This window comes from Anomaloglossus baeobatrachus (genome assembly GCF_048569485.1).
Source record: "Anomaloglossus baeobatrachus isolate aAnoBae1 chromosome 5 unlocalized genomic scaffold, aAnoBae1.hap1 SUPER_5_unloc_5, whole genome shotgun sequence".
Taxonomy (NCBI): domain Eukaryota; kingdom Metazoa; phylum Chordata; class Amphibia; order Anura; family Aromobatidae; genus Anomaloglossus; species Anomaloglossus baeobatrachus.
This window is the reverse complement of record NW_027441809.1, coordinates 591,728-612,877: the sequence shown is the minus strand read 5'-3', so window position 1 is coordinate 612,877 and position 21,150 is coordinate 591,728. Positions and strand designations below refer to the sequence as shown.

General features: G+C 43.0%; 1 protein-coding gene across 1 annotated transcript; it reads left to right on the top strand.

Annotated features, from left to right (window-relative positions):
* Positions 1-10,009: 10,009 nt before the first annotated feature.
* Positions 10,010-19,030, top strand: LOC142259261 (uncharacterized). The gene is made up of 2 exons (XM_075331740.1): positions 10,010-10,163; positions 15,427-19,030. The coding sequence occupies exon 2, from the start codon at positions 15,429-15,431 to the stop codon at positions 18,072-18,074; it is 2,646 nt and encodes an 881-aa protein (XP_075187855.1). The 5' UTR covers positions 10,010-10,163; positions 15,427-15,428; the 3' UTR covers positions 18,075-19,030.
* Positions 19,031-21,150: the final 2,120 nt, after the last annotated feature.

The window sequence follows — 21,150 nt, the reverse complement described above, 5'->3', positions numbered from 1 at the left end:
CCTATTACCTTTGGCTTTAAATTTGAAGCCCAATTCTGGTATGTTTTAACCCATGATTGTATACCTTTTAGTAAAAATCTACACATGTGCCAATTTATGACATAAAACAGAATAGTTTCCAGAATAACCAGATTTTATATTATTTGCTGTAAAAACTTTAACAAACACAATGTTCGATAAAAAAAAAGTGCAGAAATCAAACAAGTGCAATTCAATGAGCTGAACACTACTGGCAATTGTATGCAGAATGGGATGTGATGTGAGAGGCTGCACTGCCTTGTATAGGACTAGTTCTGTGCATGAAGTGGTCCCTCAGATTGGCACTGCTATCATGTAACAGGGGCTGCTGGGATTCACCAGAAACAACAGAACCATTCCAAGCTGCACTAGCTAATGGTGCATTTACACAGTCGCTGCAGCCCCCGAGCCTGCGATCCAGTGATGCTCGATCCAGCATCGCGGATCATTTGTTCTCTTCCATTCAAGTGAATGGGAGAGAACAAGGGACGCACATTTCCATCCGCTGTTTCTCCCTCGCTCAGCGAGGATTTACAAGCTGGCGGTAAATAACTATAATCAGGCGAAATCCAGATGTCAGTGTTCTTTTAATAAAGTGCCTGACTGCCTGACTGCTGCTTGTCACAGATTGGAGGGGGCGGAGCTGTGACTGCCTGACTGCTGCTTGTCACAGATTGGAGGGGACGGGCCTGTGACTGCCTGACTGCTGCTTGTCACAGATTGGAGGGGGCGGGGCTGTGACTGCCTGACTGCTGCTTGTCACAGATTGGAGGGGGCGGGGCTGTGAGTCAGTGCTATGTGCGGCAGCAGGAGGAGCATTCTCAGTCTCCTGGATAAGATCAGAGTGACTACTGCCGGGAGGGAGGGGCCGGGAGGGGCGGGGCAAGAGGGGAGGGGCGGGGCAAGAGGGGAGGGGCGGGGCAAGAGGGGACTGACTGTGGAAGGGAACTGGCAAAGAGCCGTTTACATTTCAATTGGCTCCTGCCAGGAGCCGACTCATATGATTCACTATGAAGAGCCGGCTCGTTCAGGAGCTACCCATCACTACAGTGTATGCAGGACTCTGCTGTGCTGGTTGTCATGGTGCTGGATGAGGGGAAGTTTATGTCAGGGGGTCAGGAGGGGTTTACAGTGTGGATGTAGCAGAACCGTGTGTGTACGAGGTGTGCGGAGCGGAGCCGTGTTTGTACGAGGTGTACGGAGCAGAGCCGTGTGTGTACGAGGTGTACGGAGCAGAGCCGTGTGTGTACGAGGTGTACGGAGCGGAGCCGAGTGTGTACGAGGTGTACGGAGCGGAGCCGAGTGTGTACGAGGTGTACGGAGCGGAGCCGTGTTTGTACGAGGCGTACGGAGCGGAGCCGTGTGTGTACGAGGTGTACGGAGCGGAGCCGTGTGTGTACGAGGCGTACGGAGCAGAGCCGTGTGTGTACGAGTTGTACGGAGCTGAGCCGTGTGTGTACGAGGTGTATGGAGCGGAGCCGTGTGTGTACGAGGTGTACGGAGCGGAGCCGTGTGTACGAGGTGTACGGAGCGGAGCCGTGTGTGTACGAGGTGTACGGAGCGGAGCCGTGTGTGTACGAGGTGTACGGAGCGGAGCCGTGTGTGTACGAGGTGTACGGAGCGGAGCCGTGTGTGTACGAGGTGTACGGAGTGGAGCCGTGTGTGTACGAGGTGTACGGAGCGGAGCCGTGTGTGTATGAGGTGTACGGAGCGGAGCCGTGTATGTACGAGGTGTACGGAGCAGAGCCGTGTGTGTACGGTATGTACGGAGCAAAGCCGTGTGTGTACGGTATGTATGGAGCAGAGCAGTGTGTGTACAATGTGTACTGAGTGGAGCCACGTGTGTATGATGTGTATTGAGTGGAGCTGCGTGTTTATGATGTGTAGTGAGTGGGGCTGTGAGTGTATGACGTGTAGTGAGTGGGGCTGTGTGTGTATGATGTGTATGGAGCAGAGCCATGTGTGTATGACGTGTAGTGAGTGGAGCTGCGTGTGTATGACGTGTAGTGAGTGGGGCTGTGAGTGTGCAGTGACCAGAGTAGACTCTACTAGAATGTCCCCTGATGGGCCGTGTGTCTCTCTATAATGTTGCGCATTATCTGTGCCTTCTGAAGCCTTGCTCTGAGAGTTGTAGCATCTACACTGACCTCTGCTGGCCGTTCTCAAAACTACCTTTGCCTTATATGGTAAAAGGAAGTGACGCAGCAGAGAGGAAATTTCCAGGTCCTTTTCTGACAGGAAAAAGAGAAAGATGTCTGTGTCTGAGGACTCAGGAGGTGAGGACTGAGTATTGGGGGGAGAGGTGTATGACGCTGGAGGCGGTGGGGCTATTTCCAGTCACTTCTATCCTCTATTTACAGTGTTTGGTAAGAAGGAAACTCTCTGTGGAAAGGAAAATCCAGGCTGCCATTTATCCTAAATCAATGAAGGCCCCTAACATAGCGAGAGCCAGAAAGCCACAAACTGCTCAAAGCCAAGACGGTTATAGAGGCCAAGATGCTACCTACTCCCAGGAGGAGCTTGCACCCAGCTCCACCTGTTTTATGTACATCTTTTTATATTAATTAATCCATTTTTACGGGCCTTGGAGTGGAGCCACTTTTTCTTCTTCTCTCGATAATACTTCGGACATTTTATTTCTCATCTGAGTGTGCTCCTCGTGGCTCATTTTGTTACAAGGACTAGAGCAGCTTTCCTTCAGCCACGAAACTGAAGGTAAACCCTGGTGGTGCAGGATCAATTTATTTTTTAAATTTGAAGCCCACTAGAGGTCACTAGCATCCGCAGAAGGATGCAATAGAATGGTCGATCAAGCCGTAATTCAGTACCGGGAAGTCACGTAGGTACAGAGGGATAAGTGGAGCTGGAGTCAAGTGAGAGCCGAGGGTCGGAAAGCCAGGAAGTATCGTCAGGAGCCGGAGGGGAGCAGAGCTGTAGTCAGATAGCAAACCAGGGTCGTAAACCGAGAGGACAAGGAAGTATAGAGGGAGTGGAGACGGGATAACAAAGCAGAGGATGGGTTAGGGAGACAGAGAGGTAAGACAAGACAGGAAGGATGGAGGTCAGAGAAAGGAGTAGTAGGTAGCGGGCAGTATCAGAACAGACTCACAGGAACCAGAAGCGCACACTGCAGAGCAGGAACTATTCACTCGTGGCGTACCAAGGAAAACAGTTCCAAGATAAGGCAGGGTGACCCAACGAGGCACGACAGAATAGGGTCCTCCCATTGGACCTAACCCTGGAGAATGCAGACAGCAGGAAACCAAACACCTACAATGGCTCTCCACAAGCAAAGTCAGACAAGAATCATGACAGTAATATTTCTGATTTTATTGAACTCTGCAAGCACTAAGTCCAGGAAAGTGTCCAAAAAAATGACCCTGGCTTTCAAGGGGTTAACAGCTCAATTTTGGAAAAAGATGTATTAATGTCTTGTCCTGTATCATATACAAATTAAAATAACCATAAAGACTCCTATAAAGGGGGTCAGCTATGAAGCTGACCCTGTCCTTTGGAAACAAGTAACTAAAGAGATTCCTCTACCAGATGTAAGGCCAATCTCATCGTAAATGCACAAGAATGCAGAAAAGGACAGATTTATGACCGATAGAGATAAGAGCAGCAGTGGAACGGAAAAATAGCAAATAAATTCAAATCCTTTGTATCGCCTTACAGAAAATATGAATTGAGGTTTTATGAACTGCATTGTTAAATAGAAAAGTCATATTTTCAAATTTGTGATAAAACGGAGAATGCAAAGAATTGTTTTGCATCATTGGGTGATGGCCAGGGTCTCACCAAATGGATACTGGCCAAAGAGATGAAAATATCTATGCAATGTTTCCTATTTTTGAACAGATAAAATCATGAGAGGAAAGATGACAGTAATATCTTCCGCCTAGAACCTCCAGTGGCAAAGATATTGTAAAAGTTGGTAATCTCATAATTTTCTAAAGGGTGCTTTACACGCTGCGACATCGCTAGCGATAACTAGCGATGTCGTACGCGATAGCACCTGCCCCCATTGTTCGTGCGACATGTGGTGATCGCTGCCGTAGCGAACATTATCTCTACGGCAGCGTCACACGCACATACCTGCTTCGCGACGTTGCTGGAGACACCGAACAAGCTCTCCTTTAAGGGGGAGGGGTGTTCGGCGCCACTGTGATGTCACACGGCAGCCGTCCAATAGCAGAGGAGGGGCGGAGATGAGCGGCCGTAACCTGCCGCCCACCTACTTCCTAACTCATTGCCGGTGGACGCAGGTAAGGAGATGTTCCTCGTTCCTGCGGTGTCACACATAGCGATGTGTGATGCCGCAGGAAAGAGGAACAACCAGCGGCATGCAACAGCAACGACATTTGGAAAAGGAGCGACGTGTCAACGATCAACGATTTTTTCCGTCTTTTTGATCGTTGATCGTCGCTCCTAGCTGTCACACGCTGCGATGTAGCTAACGGCGCCGGATGTGCGTCACAACCACCGTGACCCCGACGATATATCGATAGCGATGTCGCAGCGTGTAAAGCACCCTTAAGACTTAGACACATTCTGTAGTTATCTGAAGTCCAGCCGTGTTATGTGTCACCAGAAGGGAAGTATGTGGGTGTAACTTGTGTTAATAAAATGCTAATGCCAAATATGATCCTCATTCAATGAACGCAACATTGCTGTATAGGATTGTTCCACGTTCCATTGGCGTCCTTCCCTCTATAAATCAGAATCTATGTTTGTGATCCAGGTTCATTTATTTTCTCTCGTTATTCCCTTTTATTTTATGTAATTGTATATGCTGTAATGTTTTGTTCCCCTTTGTAATATCTTTTGTGTATTTTTATAAATACAGCCTACTTTTCAGATGAAATATATAAAATTTAATAGCTTATGAATTTGGGATGTTGTTTATGGAGTAAGAGGAACAAAGCTACTTGTAATGTGTGTCCAATTAACCTGCATAAGCAAAGACCCTGATTCCAGCGATGTGTCACTTACTTGGCTGCTTGCTGAAGTTTTGAAAATCAGTTTTCTTTGTTTAAAATCTACCAGTTCTTGAACTACTGCTCTGTGTATAACCCTCCCACACCACTGATTGGCAGCTGTGTACAATGAGCATAGACAGAAAGCTGCTAATCAGGGTGGAGTTATACAAAGCTTATGGAGATAGAGGATACATAGCAGCAGGTTTACTAGTTCTCTAGTGATAATCCCCTAGTGATAACACAGTGAATTTATCAAAACTACAGCAAGCAGCCCAATAAATCAGAGTCCCTCTCTGTCAGGTGTGTCACGGGTGACTGTAAAATAGTGAGTTTATGGAGATTGATTCATAGACTGGATTACATATATTCATAAATATATGTATATTTCCCCATCCCTTTAAGTATGCCTGTGAGTTGGAAAATGCTAACCAAGGGTTTTGACATTGTAGAACCACAGTCATCTGCTAGTTGTTCATCAAAGCCATCTGACATTGTTTGTCAAAGTTGTCAAAGTAGTGCTATATTCTGTTTGGAATGTTGGGCTAAGAGCTGAAATAGCGATGAGAACCTTCTTACTGTTTCTTTAAGGTCAAAGTTCAGCGAGCCTCAAAGGGTTTCTATATATAAGTTGAAGTAGGTTTTGTTACAAGTCTCTAGTGCGCAAGTACACTTATTTCGCGGGTAAAATGTACCACGTGACATGATGTAATGCTCAACCTAAAATAAGGATAGTTAGTTTTTGTGTTACCATGTAAAGCAGGGGTGGGCAATTAATTTTCCCATGGGGCCGCATGAGAAATTGGGATTGGTTTAGAGGGCCGGACTAATATAATTACCTCAGTTCTACCCAATATACTACATCACTACACCCCCTCCATATACTACACCTGTAATATACTACACCACTACACCCCTATATACTACACCTGTATTATACTACACTCCCTCCATATACCTGTAATATACTACACCCCCATATACACCTGTATTATACTACACCACTATATAATACACCTCCGATATACTACATCATTACACCCCTATATACTACACCTGTAATATAGTACACCTCCATATAGCACACCTGTAATATACTACATCACTACACCCCATATACTACACCTGTAATATACTACACCTCTATATAGCACACCTGTAATATACTACATCACTACACCACTATATAGCACACCTGTAATATACTACACCTCCATATAGCACACCTATAATATACACCTCCATATAGCACACCTGTAATATACTACGCCTCCATATAGTACACCTGTAATATACTACACCTCCATATAGCACACCTGTAATATACTACACCTCTATATAGTACACCTGTAATATACTACATCACTACACCCCATATACTACACCTGTAATATAGTACACCCCCATATAGCACACCTGTAATATACTACACCTCCATATAGCACACCTGTAATATACTACACCTCCATATAGCACACCTGTAATATACTACACCTCCATATAGCACACCTGTAATATACTACACCTCCATATAGCACACCTGTAATATACTACACCTCCATATAGCACACCTATAATATACTACATCACTACACCTCCATATAGCACACCTGTAATATACTACACCTCTATATAGTACACCTGTAATATACTACACCTCCATATAGCACACCTGTAATATACTACACCTCTATATAGTACACCTGTAATATACTACATCACTACACCCCATATACTACACCTGTAATATAGTACACCCCCATATAGCACACCTGTAATATACTACAACTCCATATAGCACACCTGTAATATACTACACCTCCATATAGCACACCTGTAATATACTACACCTCCATATAGCACACCTGTAATATACTACACCTCCATATAGCACACCTGTAATATACTACACCTCCATATAGCACACCTATAATATACTACATCACTACACCTCCATATAGCACACCTGTAATATACTACACCTCTATATAGTACACCTGTAATATACTACACCTCCATATAGCACACCTGTAATATACTACACCTCTATATAGTACACCTGTAATATACTACATCACTACACCCCATATACTACACCTGTAATATAGTACACCCCCATATAGCACACCTGTAATATACTACAACTCCATATAGCACACCTGTAATATACTACACCTCCATATAGCACACCTGTAATATACTACACCTCCATATAGCACACCTGTAATATACTACACCTCCATATAGCACACCTGTAATATACTACACCTCCATATAGCACACCTATAATATACTACATCACTACACCTCCATATAGCACACCTGTAATATACTACACCTCTATATAGTACACCTGTAATATACTACACCTCCATATAGCACACCTGTAATATACTACACCTCCATATAGCACACCTGTAATATACTACACCTCCATATAGCACACCTGTAATATACTACACCTCCATATAGCACACCTGTAATATACTACACCTCCATATAGCACACCTGTAATATACTACACCTCCATATAGCACACCTGTAATATACTACACCTCCATATAGCACACCTGTAATATACTACACCTCCATATAGCACACCTGTAATATACTACACCTCCACATAGCACACCTGTAATATACTACACCTCCATATAGCACACCTGTAATATACTACACCTCCATATAGCACACCTGTAATATACTACACCTCCATATAGTACACCTGTAATATACTACACCTCCATATAGTACACCTGTAATATACTACACCTCCATAGAGCACACCTGTAATATACTACATCACTATACCCCCATATACTACACCACTATATACACCTCCATATAGCACACCTGTAATATACTACACCTCCATATAGCACACCTGTAATATACTACACCTCCATATAGCACACCTGTAATATACTACACCTCCATATAGCACACCTGTAATATACTACACCTGTAATATACTACACCTCCATATAGCACACCTGTAATATACTACATCACTACACCCCTATATAGCACACCTGTAATATACTACGCCTCCATATAGTACACCTGTAATATACTACGCCTCCATATAGTACACCTGTAATATACTACACCTCCATATAGCACACCTGTAATATACTACACCTCCATATAGCACACCTGTAATATACTACACCTCCATATAGCACACCTGTAATATACTACACCTCCATATAGCACACCTGTAATATAGTACACCCCCATATAGCACACCTGTAATATACTACACCTCCATATAGTACACCTGTAATATACTACACCTCCATATAGTACACCTGTAATATACTACACCTCCATATAGTACACCTGTAATATACTACACCTCCATATAGCACACCTGTAATATACTACACCTCCATATAGCACACCTGTAATATACACCTCCATACAGCACACCTGTAATATACACCCCCATATAGCACACCTGTAATATACTACACCTCCATATAGCACACCTGTAATATACACCTCCATATAGCACACCTGTAATATACACCCCCATATAGCACACCTGTAATATACTACACCCCCATATAGCACACCTGTAATATACTACACCTCCATATAGTACACCTGTAATATACTACACCTCCATATAGTACACCTGTAATATACTACACCTCCATATAGTACACCTGTAATATACTACACCTCCATAGAGCACACCTGTAATATACTACATCACTATACCCCCATATACTACACCACTAGCCTGCACCCCCATATCACACACACTACACCCCCATATGTCACACACCATGCCCACATATCTCACCCTGCCTGTACCCCAACTTACCCCTCTCAAACACTCTGCACCCCTTCACATCCTTCTGTCAGTCTGCAGCCCTCATATGCCACTCACCCTGCAACTCCATCTTCCCTCATATGCACTCACCCTGCAGCCCCCTTCCCCCTCATGTCCCCTCTTTTCTCATTACCGGTCATCATGTGTCCACATCTCCTTCAGGATTCAGCATGTCTTGCTTTCTGCCCGGCATCCTGTGTCTCCTCCCACACAGTCACATGGGCGTGACATCATCGCAGGTCCTGCAAAATGAATTATTCCGTCTGCTGTGCTGCTCCTTCTCCTGCAGGGCGGGCGGGAACTTTTGAAATGACACACGCAGCGCAGTACTGACAACGTCGGAGCGCGCGTGTGTCACTGACAATTAGTGCCGGCAGGGAACAGAGGAAAGACTCCTGCGTTCCGCTGCCTGCACTGACTGTGCGGACCTGCACAGGATCTCCCCCTGCTCGGCACGCTGCAGCCCGGCTCCACTGCACCGGCTGAAGACGGGCGGGCCGGTCACAGAGAGCAGGCGGGCCGGATGTGGCCCGCGGGCCGCCCCTTGCCCAGGTCTGATGTAAAGAGATAAGGGCAATCAGGAGGAGGGGTTTTGGGTTATAAAAGAAGCCCACACTTCAAAGGTAGTGGAGAAGGAGGGAGAGGCAGAAGGTGACAGGAGAAAGACGGACCCATCCGACCAGATCATCTACAGACCATCCCGAGACGACTTACACACTACAGCGATGTAAGACATATGAACTGTTATTTTTTTCTATCTGTCTCCATCTATTAACTCAAGCCAAGACAGTTATTTTTCTCTAATGACTGTAACCCTCCAACTCTTATCTGAATAAATTCATAATATGTTTTTGACCTATCTTCGCTCCAATCATTATATACTGGCTATGCAGTTGTCGCCGTAAACCCATTATTTAACATTTGGCGAGCACCAGCCTGAATGATTGTGAAACACAGCTGTTTTCTGTGCGAGGTGATTTTTTTCACGCTGCCTATTCTTGCAGAAGGACTCTTTTTTTTTTTTTTTTTTTTTTTTTTCTCACGTCATTCCCTGCCCTTTGTCCGAGAAGGGGGGTCTGTGGGTCTGTGAGTAATTTCTGTCCAAGTAATGCAGGCAAAGACGATACACTGTGTCCACATCAGAACCTAAGAGAGGGTTAACGTGACAAGCTGCACGGAGGTCGTATGTGTCAAAGCCATTCCAGGACCATCCTTCCAAAAGACGGTTGGAGACATCTCAGGACCATCCATCCAGTCGGTTGGAGCCATCCGAGGACCATCCATCCATAAGACGGTTGAAGCCATTCCAGGACAAGCATCACATATTGGTGAGATATGGATTTCATTCATCATTATTCTAATAATTGTCATGTAGAGTATACATTTGACCAGAGACACACTGACGCACAGTTATGGTCAAATTTGTACCGGCAATGTGAACTTGAGAATACTAAGTTAGATAAAAAGTTTTTTACTGTGAATCGGTTACAGAAAAAGATACAGAATGTATTGGGTATGGTATACACTTACAACTCCATGGTGGGTGGGGCACAGCCATATGCACACACTATCTGCATGGTGACTGACACACCCATAACAACAGGCACGCCCAATACAACAGACACACACGTCACAGATTCAGAAGCAACAGATTGTCCAAATTGTTCGATATTAGCAGAACATATCGAACATCTGGAGGATCAGTTGGAAACAAGAGCAGATTTAATATCAAAACTACGGAAAGATATTAAATATGTATCTGTTAATACGAGACAGAACACGACAGGTGCTTCCCAGTCACCTGCATCAGGTTCAGGTTCAGACATGCCGGACAGGCTGGATACGGCCGAGGACGAGAGTCTGAATGAGGGGGAACTTCGGAAAAAGAAGTTACATGATAAGGCCGCCCGTCTTAACATTAAAATCCATGACCAGTTAATGAAAATCATTAAAGACATACCGAAATATGATGATAAAATGGACGCCTTCCATAATGCGGACATTTTTGAGTCACATTCCGATAAATATAATCTAACAAATGAACAGAGAAACAAGATTTATAGGGTATGGCTTCCCTCCCACATGGCAAAAAGGTTACAAGCAACACCTAGGACTGACGAACACAATGACCTGATCCATGACACAAAGGAAGATAGGCTGAGACAGTTAATTCTTTTTACCACAGGAGAGTCTATCCCAACAGTCGAATTGTTAGAAAACCTTAAGACACACATACAGGAGGATCCGTTTGTCTTCTTAGTGAAATTCGAGCAAGGATATCGTTTGATAATGGAAATCGGATCTGATCAAGAACCGCCTTCCATGATCAAGGCCTTTGTTAAAAAGTTTAAATATTTGGACCCTGCTTCATTCGAAATAGCTTCTAGAATGGAAAGTCTACAAGAAGCCACATCATTTATTGATAGAATACGTAGACGAATGAAGCAAAATCAGGTAAAATCAAAAATAGCCATGATAGAAGGGAACACTGACACATTAGTATCCCAGGAAAAACAGATCAAAAACAACAAAAGACCGGTGTTGAATTCTAAAAACAAGAATTCAGGGGGGGGTAACAGGAAAAGCACAATTCACTGCTTTTTTTGCGGCCAACCCGGACACCTGAAGTGGGAATGCAAGAAATTCCTGAGGGCGGGAGCTGAGGAAAGGCTGGGTAAGGAAAATGGACTGATGCCAAACACATCCAGTGCACCTCCCCCATCTTCAGCACCCCCACCATTATACACGCCCACTCATACTGACAACAGAAATAACCAATCACCATACACGCCCACTCATACTGACAACAGAAATAACCAATCACCATATGCACCACTGACCAGACAGATAAGGGAAATGTCCATACAGGGATTGGATGGAAGGGGCAAGACACCTGCTGCTCTTCTCCCTTCTCCATCCTCCTGACTCGCAAAGCCGGTCCCCAGGCTGCATCCACTGGAATTCGTCACTCGAGTTTCAATGGATAGCTGTGGTCGACCATTTTTAAAGGTAAATCTTGAAGGTCAGGAAGTAACATTTCTCCTTGATACAGGTGCGCAATTGAGTGTCACAAATGTTGATTTACATTTAAAGCCAGATTCCCCTGTATGCACAATTGTTGGTTTCAGTGGTAAAAATGGAACAAAAGGTGACATTAGTGCAGGATGTTTCTTTGGAAATACCTGGTTTTTTGAAAACGAAAATGGATATTTGGTGTTGTCAGGATACTGAGAATATAATTGGCACTGATTTTATGGAAAAGCATGGCTGGATTATTGATTTGGGTAACAAAACAGTTTGGAAAGATTCTAACGGTTGTAAGGCGGTAGTTATTGATCCAGATGAATATAGTCATGTCGGGACCATTTGTTTGACCGATGTAGTGTCAGCAGATCATTTGTGGCCTGAAACTGGTGGTGATGAAGTATTGACTGAGTTAGTACAGCGGTTTCCTTCTTTATGGGCTCAGTACAGGAATGAGGTTGGAACAATGAAGGATGTAGTTGTCAAAATTGAAGGCCGAGACCCACCTCCACAGCGTCAGTATAAGTTGCCTCCGGAGTCAGTTGCTCCGATGTCGAAGATTATACAGGAATTGTTGGCTCAAGGTGTCATACGTAAGGCAAATTCGGTTTGTAACAATCCATTGTGGTGTGTTCTGAAAAGCGATGGTAGCTATAGGATGTTGTTGGACTTGAGGATGTTCAATAAGTGTACTCCCAATGTAGCACCGATTGTAGCTGATACACATGACATGATGTCGAGATTGGATGCTAAGGCAAGGTATTTCTCAGTATTGGATATCAGTAATGGTTTTTTCAGTATACCGATTGAGCAAAGTTGCCAATATCGATTTGCATTCAACCACCTCGATCAGCAATATGTATGCTGTAGGCTTCCTCAGGGGGCAAGTATGTCACCAAGCATTTTTCATCAGGCGCTAGCGAACGTTTTGTCGAAATTTTCTCGTCCGGAATGTTTATTGCAATATGTGGACGATATCTTGTTGAGCACGGAGGATGAGGAGATGCACGTGATCTTGCTTGCAGAATTGTTTGAGCTGCTGCATGATGCAGGTTTAAAACTGAATACCAAAAAGGTCAAGCTGATGCAGACTGAGGTCAGGTTTTTAGGAGTTCTGCTAAGTCCAGGTACACGGCGACCCCTACAGGACAGAATAGAGGCAATTGCATCTCTTCCAATTCCAACATCACACAAGGCACTAAGACATTTTTTAGGGCTTGTAAATTACTCAAGGGATTTCATTGAAAATTTTGCTGACAAAGCCAGACCTTTGTATGATCTTTTAAAAGGTGACAATGATGATTATTTTGGTCCCTGGAGTGTTGAACAGGAAAAAGCCTTCACACAATTGAAACATGATCTACAACACGCACCTGCGTTAAGTATGGTGGAAAAGAACGCACCTTTTGCGCTTCAAGCACACACTTCAGAGACAAGTATCTCTGTGGTTTTGCTGCAGCTGCAAGGGGGGGAATGGAGAATCTTGGGGTACTTCTCTAAGCTTCTCTCACCTGTTGAGAGGGGGTTTGAGGTGTGCGCAAGACACCTGGTGGGAGTGTATTTTGCGATAAAAATCACTCAACACATCATCGGGTTCCAAAAGGTTATTCTCCAAACGCCACATTCCACACTGAAACTTCTCTTTGAGAAAAATATCCCAGGTGTGTCAAATCAGAGATTTGCCCATTGGTTGCTCTCATTGTCTCCAAATCAAATTGAGGTAGATTATAAGGCCAAGTATGTTCTTCCTCAATTGATGCAGTATGAAGGACAAACCCATGATTGCATAGAAACGTTCCATGAACCAAGTCCATCTCTCTTCAGACGACAGTCGGAAGACGCAGATGAACCTGTGTTTGTAGACGGTTCTAGATTTTTTCTGGAAGGACACTATCACACAGGATATGGAATTTTCTATTCCAAGCGAGGACAAGTGGTAAAACACAAGTTACCGAGTCATTTCTCAGCTCAAAGGGCAGAGATAGAAGCGGTAAGAATGGTCCTACAGCTGAATGAAGCTGATGATCAAACTCCAATGGTAATCTACAGTGATAGCTCCTATGTTGTCAGATCCCTAACCGATTACCTGCCTGTTTGGGAAAGGAGAGGCTACGTGGACTCGTCCAACAAAGCCTTGTTGCACCGCGAAACTCTAGAATCAATTTTTGAGATGGCATCTAGGGCCCCAAATAGATTTGCTATAGTGAAAGTCGCTGCACATCAAAGATCTGATGATGAGTTATATGTAGGAAATGCAACCGCAGATGCTCTAGCCAAAGAAGCTGCCCTGACAGGAGAGGAAGTGTTTGACTCTGAACCTTCTGAGATTTCAGCGGTTCAAAGAGCAGACACGTACATACCTTCATTTGCAGAGGAACAGAGAAAAGATCCTTCTCTTGTTATTTTTCTGGATGATCCAAAACCTCCTTTCATTTGTGAAAATGGGGTTTTGTGTCACAGTTCAAATGAAGAATTGCGTCCAGTTGTACCAAAACATCTACAGGTAGAATTCACTCGATACAACCATGAGAGTTTAGGTCACTTGGGACAACAGAAATTGTTAGTCATTCTCAAGGAGAAATTTTATTGGGAAAAAATGGACGAAACAGTTCAAAGTGTTGTACTATCATGTCTCATTTGTGCCCAAATAAATCCAAGACCTAAAAGGACAGAAGCCACCACTTCTATGGATCGCACCTGCAGATGGTCCATGGTCTACACTGCAGATAGACTATATTGGTCCTTTACCCTCAGGTAAACATGGTCTCAGGTATGCATTGATTGTGGTAGATGTGTTCTCAAAATGGGTAGAAATATTACCTGTTAGGAAAGATGATGCTTTGTCCACAGCGAGGGAATTGGTACAACATGTCTTTTGTACTTGGGGGATCCCAAGGATGATTACCTCCGATCGAGGTAGCCACTTCACAGGTAAAATCATGCAAACTGCTTGTGCTATTCTAGGGGCGCCACAGCAATTTCATGTCCCCTATCATCCACAATCTGCGGGAATTGTGGAAAGAATGAATAGGACAATCAAGTCCAGAATTGCAAAGATGCTTTTGGACAAAGGTAATACTTGGGTTGACAAGGTTCCTTTCATACTGATGAGTATAAGAGGTTCAATCTCTTCTACAACTCAATTCACTCCGTTTGAGTTGATGACGGGAAGAAAAATGCCATTGTGGTTCCCACATGAGCCATTTTTATCCACTCCACAAAAAGATGCTATCTCAAGGTCCCAATGGTTGAGATCGCTGCAGGAGAACCTGAAAGCGATTCTGCCATATGCGGCATCAAGAATGCAGAAAATGGAGCCACCCTATGAGTCCAAATTCAAGAAAGGTGCTCTAGTGATGATCAAAACCTTTCGCAAGAGTGGTCCATGGAAGTGTAATTGGGAAGGTCCTTTTGAAGTCCTTGAGACTATGGGACAAGTCATGATTCTTGTGCACCGAGTGTCAAATGTGGTAAAAAAGACCCGGAAAACACAAAAAGTGTGGGTTCACGTTGACCAGTGCAAAATATTTGTGACAAAATAATGATACTGCATTTCTTTCCAGGAAGAAATGGATTCCTATACGAACTGGAATAAAGAACCTAAAGACTGTGAAGGAAAGATGACATCAAGCCTTCTGGAGAAAGAACATCTTCCCAAGCTCAAGTCAAGCTTCTACGTGATGGGATCTACTTTCCTGCTGCTTTGCTTTATTTTCGTCATTGTTTACATGTTACATCAAGGAACAATCGCCAATGATGTGAATGAACGGACTAGAGAGATTCAACATTCTCGAAGACCAAGAGGATCAGATACACGGAACTTACTGACAGAGAACATCACGGACGATTCTGTGGAGATAACAGGAAATATCTGCATGGGATATGGAACAAAATGTTGCATTGAATTACATTTCATACACGACACAGACATAATATTACATGCGATTGCAGGACCTAAAACTAGATTCACACAATTACAAGGAGAATATGTACACAATAATAAAACTGGTACATGGGAATGTTCTCCTACAGATGTACTATACTGGAACATAGAGATCAGAGGTGATGAACCTGCTGTATGGTCCGGTGATATTACAAATGACATGATTGCAAAGGGAAAGTTTGGAAGATCCAAAACAGAAATTTTGTTAAAAACTCAGGTTTTTGGGAAAATTCTGGATCCTTCTTTACTCTCCATCACAGAAGGAGATAAAGATTGGGTCAAAACATGGAATTTCCAGATAACACGGGAACCTGTGCAAGTTCAGGTATCTGTAGTGTTTACCGTTACTAACACTATAGTTCCGGAAATAAGGGTTTCACCACAGACAGTACATGATAAAGTAAATACATTACCCATAATGTTAAAATGTAACACAAGGTTGAAATTGCCTTCTGAGTCTTTGTTGACATGGACCAAGAATTCATCATTTTTGGGAAGTTTTTTAAACAGTCCAACTAATGTCATTCACAGAGGTCAGATTGGTAATATCAGGTGGATGGATGATACGTTCATTTTTTCCATAGAAAATCCATCTTCCAGGGACTCTGGAATTTACCAGTGTTGCGTTGAAACAAAGACACATTACAGACATTGTAAAGACGTTAGTGTGAATATTTGGTCAGCAGCAGATAGTGCATGCACATACACGAGGTTCATGCCGTCTACTCCTTTCCAAATTAATCAATTTCAGTCCAAGTCCTTATTAAGGGATGGAGAATTTATGACAATGGTGTGGACTTTCAATATGTCTCATTGGAAGATCTCTACCAGGTTTCCTCAGTGTCAATCACATCTCATAAACATGGAGATGGGGATAGAACAATGGTTTGGGAAAAGAACAGCTCAGACTAGGAGTAAGAGAGGAGTGTTAGAAGGAATTCTGGGAGGAATTGGGACAGTGGGAAGTCTGACTAATGCCATGAATATACAGACACTTAAGTCAGATTTGGATAATATTGGTTTTATTGGAGGAAAAGGTGTAAAGGTTCAGAAGAGTCTGAATCAACTTCTTGAAAAGATGGTAATGAATACAGCTGCTGTACTAGGCTCTTCCGTGTCACATCTACAGGATGCTACATTAGCTCTCGTGGAAAGCACACACGAAACACAAGTGGCTAAAGCGTGCCTGGAGATACAGGTAGAGTACTCTTCTAATTTGAAGTTGATTGCACAAGCTTTACAGAGTGGAGTTACTCCACTGGGAATACTGCGAAATTTACCTGTAGAGTATGATTTTGCATTGAATCATACGGATTTGTGGGTAAATAAGTGGTTAGGATGTGAACGAAACATTTGTGTTGGCACATCGCTAATCCCGGTGATTGGAAGAGAGGGGACTATTGTTCCTGTTACAGTTTTGGGTATACCTGTGAGCAACACACAACAAGTGTTCTATCAACTGCAGTACACAGATTTTGCATTTGATGGAGTGAACACTGAACAAGTAGACATTTCTTCATGTTTGCATTTTGTTTCTAAGGTGATGTGTTTACCTGGACAGGATAAGGTGATTTATCATTCATGTTTTCATAATCATTCTTCTTGTCATGCGAGAATAGAGACTGTACAGACACTACATGATCTGGTGACTCCAGTAAGTCCAACTAAGATATGTTTTCAGGTCATGTCTGAGACAGAGAAGGTTTCTGTTTTCTATTCTGCTTGTGTACATAAGGAAAACCTACCTATGGGTTTGTATTGTATAGAAGGAGATGTGAGATCTCTTTCAAAGAAAGAAGGAAGTTTTAATATCACTTCTATAGGAAGGAGAAACTTAACGGCATTTCCGATACAATTCAATTTATCACAGATAAATGATTTTCCTTGGGATATGTGGACAAGTGAAATAAAGAAAGACAAGGGTTTGTTAGATTTATTAACGAAACAGTTAAAGGAAGCAGAAATTATATTCAGACATGAACAAGGTGAATTAAGTGATATTGAACACGAATGGAATGGAATGTCAGGTAGAACTTGGTGGAAGAGTTTTAGTAAATCTGTACATTCCTGGTCTCAGTCATCTTTTCAGTCAGCGGTTGGTAATGTTTTATTTAATCCCATCATAATCATATTTTTATTAGTTTTGATGTGTATTATATATCAAGTTTTTGTGATGTGTAGAATTCAGAAGATATATAGGAACATAAAAATAGAAATGAAAAAGGAAGATAACATTCTTAGGGGAATGTTAAATCGCAAGATGACTTTTTGACAGAAAGTTGCAGATTGGTTTATCAAGTCAAATATTGGTCTAGAATTTCCAACAAGAATGTATGTGATACGAATGATGACACGATTGAGTTAGGGTTTCCCGGGGTTCATCAAACTTCCATATAAGGGGGGACTGTAAAATAGTGAGTTTATGGAGATTGATTCATAGACTGGATTACATATATTCATAAATATATGTATATTTCCCCATCCCTTTAAGGATGCCTGTGAGTTGGAAAATGCTAACCAAGGGTTTTGACATTGTAGAACCTAAGTCATCTGCTAGTTGTTCATCAAAGCCATCTGACATTGTTTGTCAAAGTTGTCAAAGTAGTGCTATATTCTGTTTGGAATGTTGGGCTAAGAGCTGAAATAGCTATGAGAACCTTCTTACTGTTACTTTAAGGTCAAAGTTCAGCGAGCTTCAAAGGGTTTATAAATAAGTTGAAGTAGGTTTTGTTACAAGTCTCTAGTGCGCAGGTACACTTATTTCGCGGGTAAAATGTACCACGTGACATGATGTAATGCTCAACCTAAAATAAGGATAGTTAGTTTTTGTGTTACCATGTAAAGAGATAAGGGCTATCAGGAGGAGGGGTTTTGGGTTATAAAAGAAGCCCACACTTCAAAGGTAGAGGGAGAAGGAGGGAGAGGCAGAAGGTGACAGGAGAAAGACGGACTCACCAATCCGACCAGACCATCTACAGATCATCCCGAGACGGCTTACACACGACAGCGATGTAAGATATGAACTGTTATTTTTTTCTGTCTCCATCTATTAACTCAAGCCAAGACAGTTATTTTTCTCTAATGACTGTAACCCTCCAACTCTTATCTGAATAAATTCATAATATGTTTTTGACCTATCTTCGCTCCAATCATTATATACTGGCTATGCAGTTGTCGCCGTATACCCATTATTTAACAAACTATCTTCACTAATGACCTACTAACTGCCAAAGCAAAGCAACACTACTCTGTCCTACTCCTCCTAGGCCTGTCCTCTGCCTTCGACACAGTAGACCTCTCCCTCCTTTTACAGATTCTCTCCTCTCTGGGCATCACAGAATTGGCCCTATCTTGGATCTCTTCATACCTAACTGACCGAACTTTCAGCGTCTCCCATTCTCACACCACCTCCTCATCCCACCCTCTATCCATTGGTGTCCCCCAAGATTCTGTTCTTGGACCCCTGCTGTTCTCCATCTACAACTTCAGCCTGGGACAGCTCATAGAGTCCCATGGCTTTCAGTATCATCTCTATGCCTAGGATACGCAGATCTACCTTTCTGAACCTGACATAACCTCCTTAATAACCAAAATCTCACAATGTCTGTCTGCTATTTCATCCTTCTTCTCGGCGCGATTCCGAAAGCTTAACATGGCCAAAACAGAATTCATTGTCTTTTCTCTTCCTCATTCAACTCCTCCACCAAGCCTGTCCATCAATTTTGATGGCCGCTCACTCTCCCCGGTCTCACAGGCTCGTTGACTTGGAGTAACCCTCGACTCTGCTCTATCCTTCAAGCGGCACATCCAAGCCCTCTTCACCTCATGCCGACTACAACTTAAAAATATTTTCCGGATCCATGATTTACTTAACCAAGAATCAGCAAAAACATTTGTACATGCCCTCATCATCTCCTGCCTCAGCTACTGCAACCTCCTGCTCTCTGGCTTCCCTTCCAACACTCTTGCACCCCTCCAATCTATCTTGAACTCTGCAGCCCAATTAATCCACCTCTCCCCTCTCTATACCCCAGCCTCGCCACTCTGCCAATACCTTCACTGGCTTCCCATTGCCCAAAGACTCCAGTTCAAAACATTAACCATGACCTACAAAGCCATCCACAACCTGTCTCCTCCTTACATCTGTGACCTAGTCTCCCGGTACATACTGTACCTGCACGCAACCTCAGATCTTCACAAGATCTCCTTCTCAACTCCTCTCTTATCTCCTCTTCCCACAATCACATACAAGATTTCTACCATGCCTTCCCCATACTCTGGAATGCTCTACCCCAGTATATCAGACTCTCTCCTACCGTGAAAAGCTTCAAGAGGAACCTGAAGACCCATAACTTGCGACAAGCCTGCAACCCACAATAACTCTCAGTCCAGTACACCACTGCGTAACCAGCTCTGTCCTCACCTAGTGCACCCTCACCCATTTCCTATAGACTGTGAGCCCTCACGGCCAGGATCCTCTCTCCTCCTGTACCAGTCTGTTTTGTACTGTTAATGATTGTTGTACTAGTATTTATGTATACCCTTTTTCATTTGTAAGGCGCCATGGAATTAATGGCACTATAATAATAAATAATAATAATTATAATAAATCACTGACGGCTGCGGCCCCTGCACCAGCCGTGATCATCAAGGGGGGCACGGGCTTGCCGGCCGCCAGAAGCAGCCTTAGGAGCCGCATATTTGATATCCTTGCTCTACAACATCCACTTCTTGCAAATTTCCAGAGACTAGAAAAACCACAAAGAACTATATCAAAAAAACACCAAAAAGGTGCACACACAGAATGTGGTTTGCCAAGACAAATGATATGTGCACACACAGAATGTGGTAAAATTTCCAGAGACTTCCTGTGGAGTCAAAATACTAATTTAGGCTAATAAAGCAGACTATGGTAAATGCTATCTATTGACTACATGTTGCGGTATCACTATTTGTTTTAAGAGCTTCCAAATACAATGTTTCTTTACTTCTAATTCTTTTATATTTTTGGTAAATTTCAGGATTTTTTTTGTTTAAATAAATGGAAAACAAATCAACCTAACATTACAGCTAAGATAAAGTAGAATATGCCACAGAGAAAAATCTCAGACACTGGGATCAGATTCAGCATTACAAAGGTGTTATCATGTAAAGTGACAGATGTCAGATTGGAGAAATGGGGCCTGGATAGGAGCAGAAAACTGGCTGCAGTGGAAAGCCATGAAATAAAAGCGGCTTTGGTACTAACTACTATAGAGGAAACTGTGACTATAGACAATAACACCTCTACTAAAATGACCGCCCTCCACCCAGACAGCCTTCACCACCAGTGATTTAGTGACTAGAGG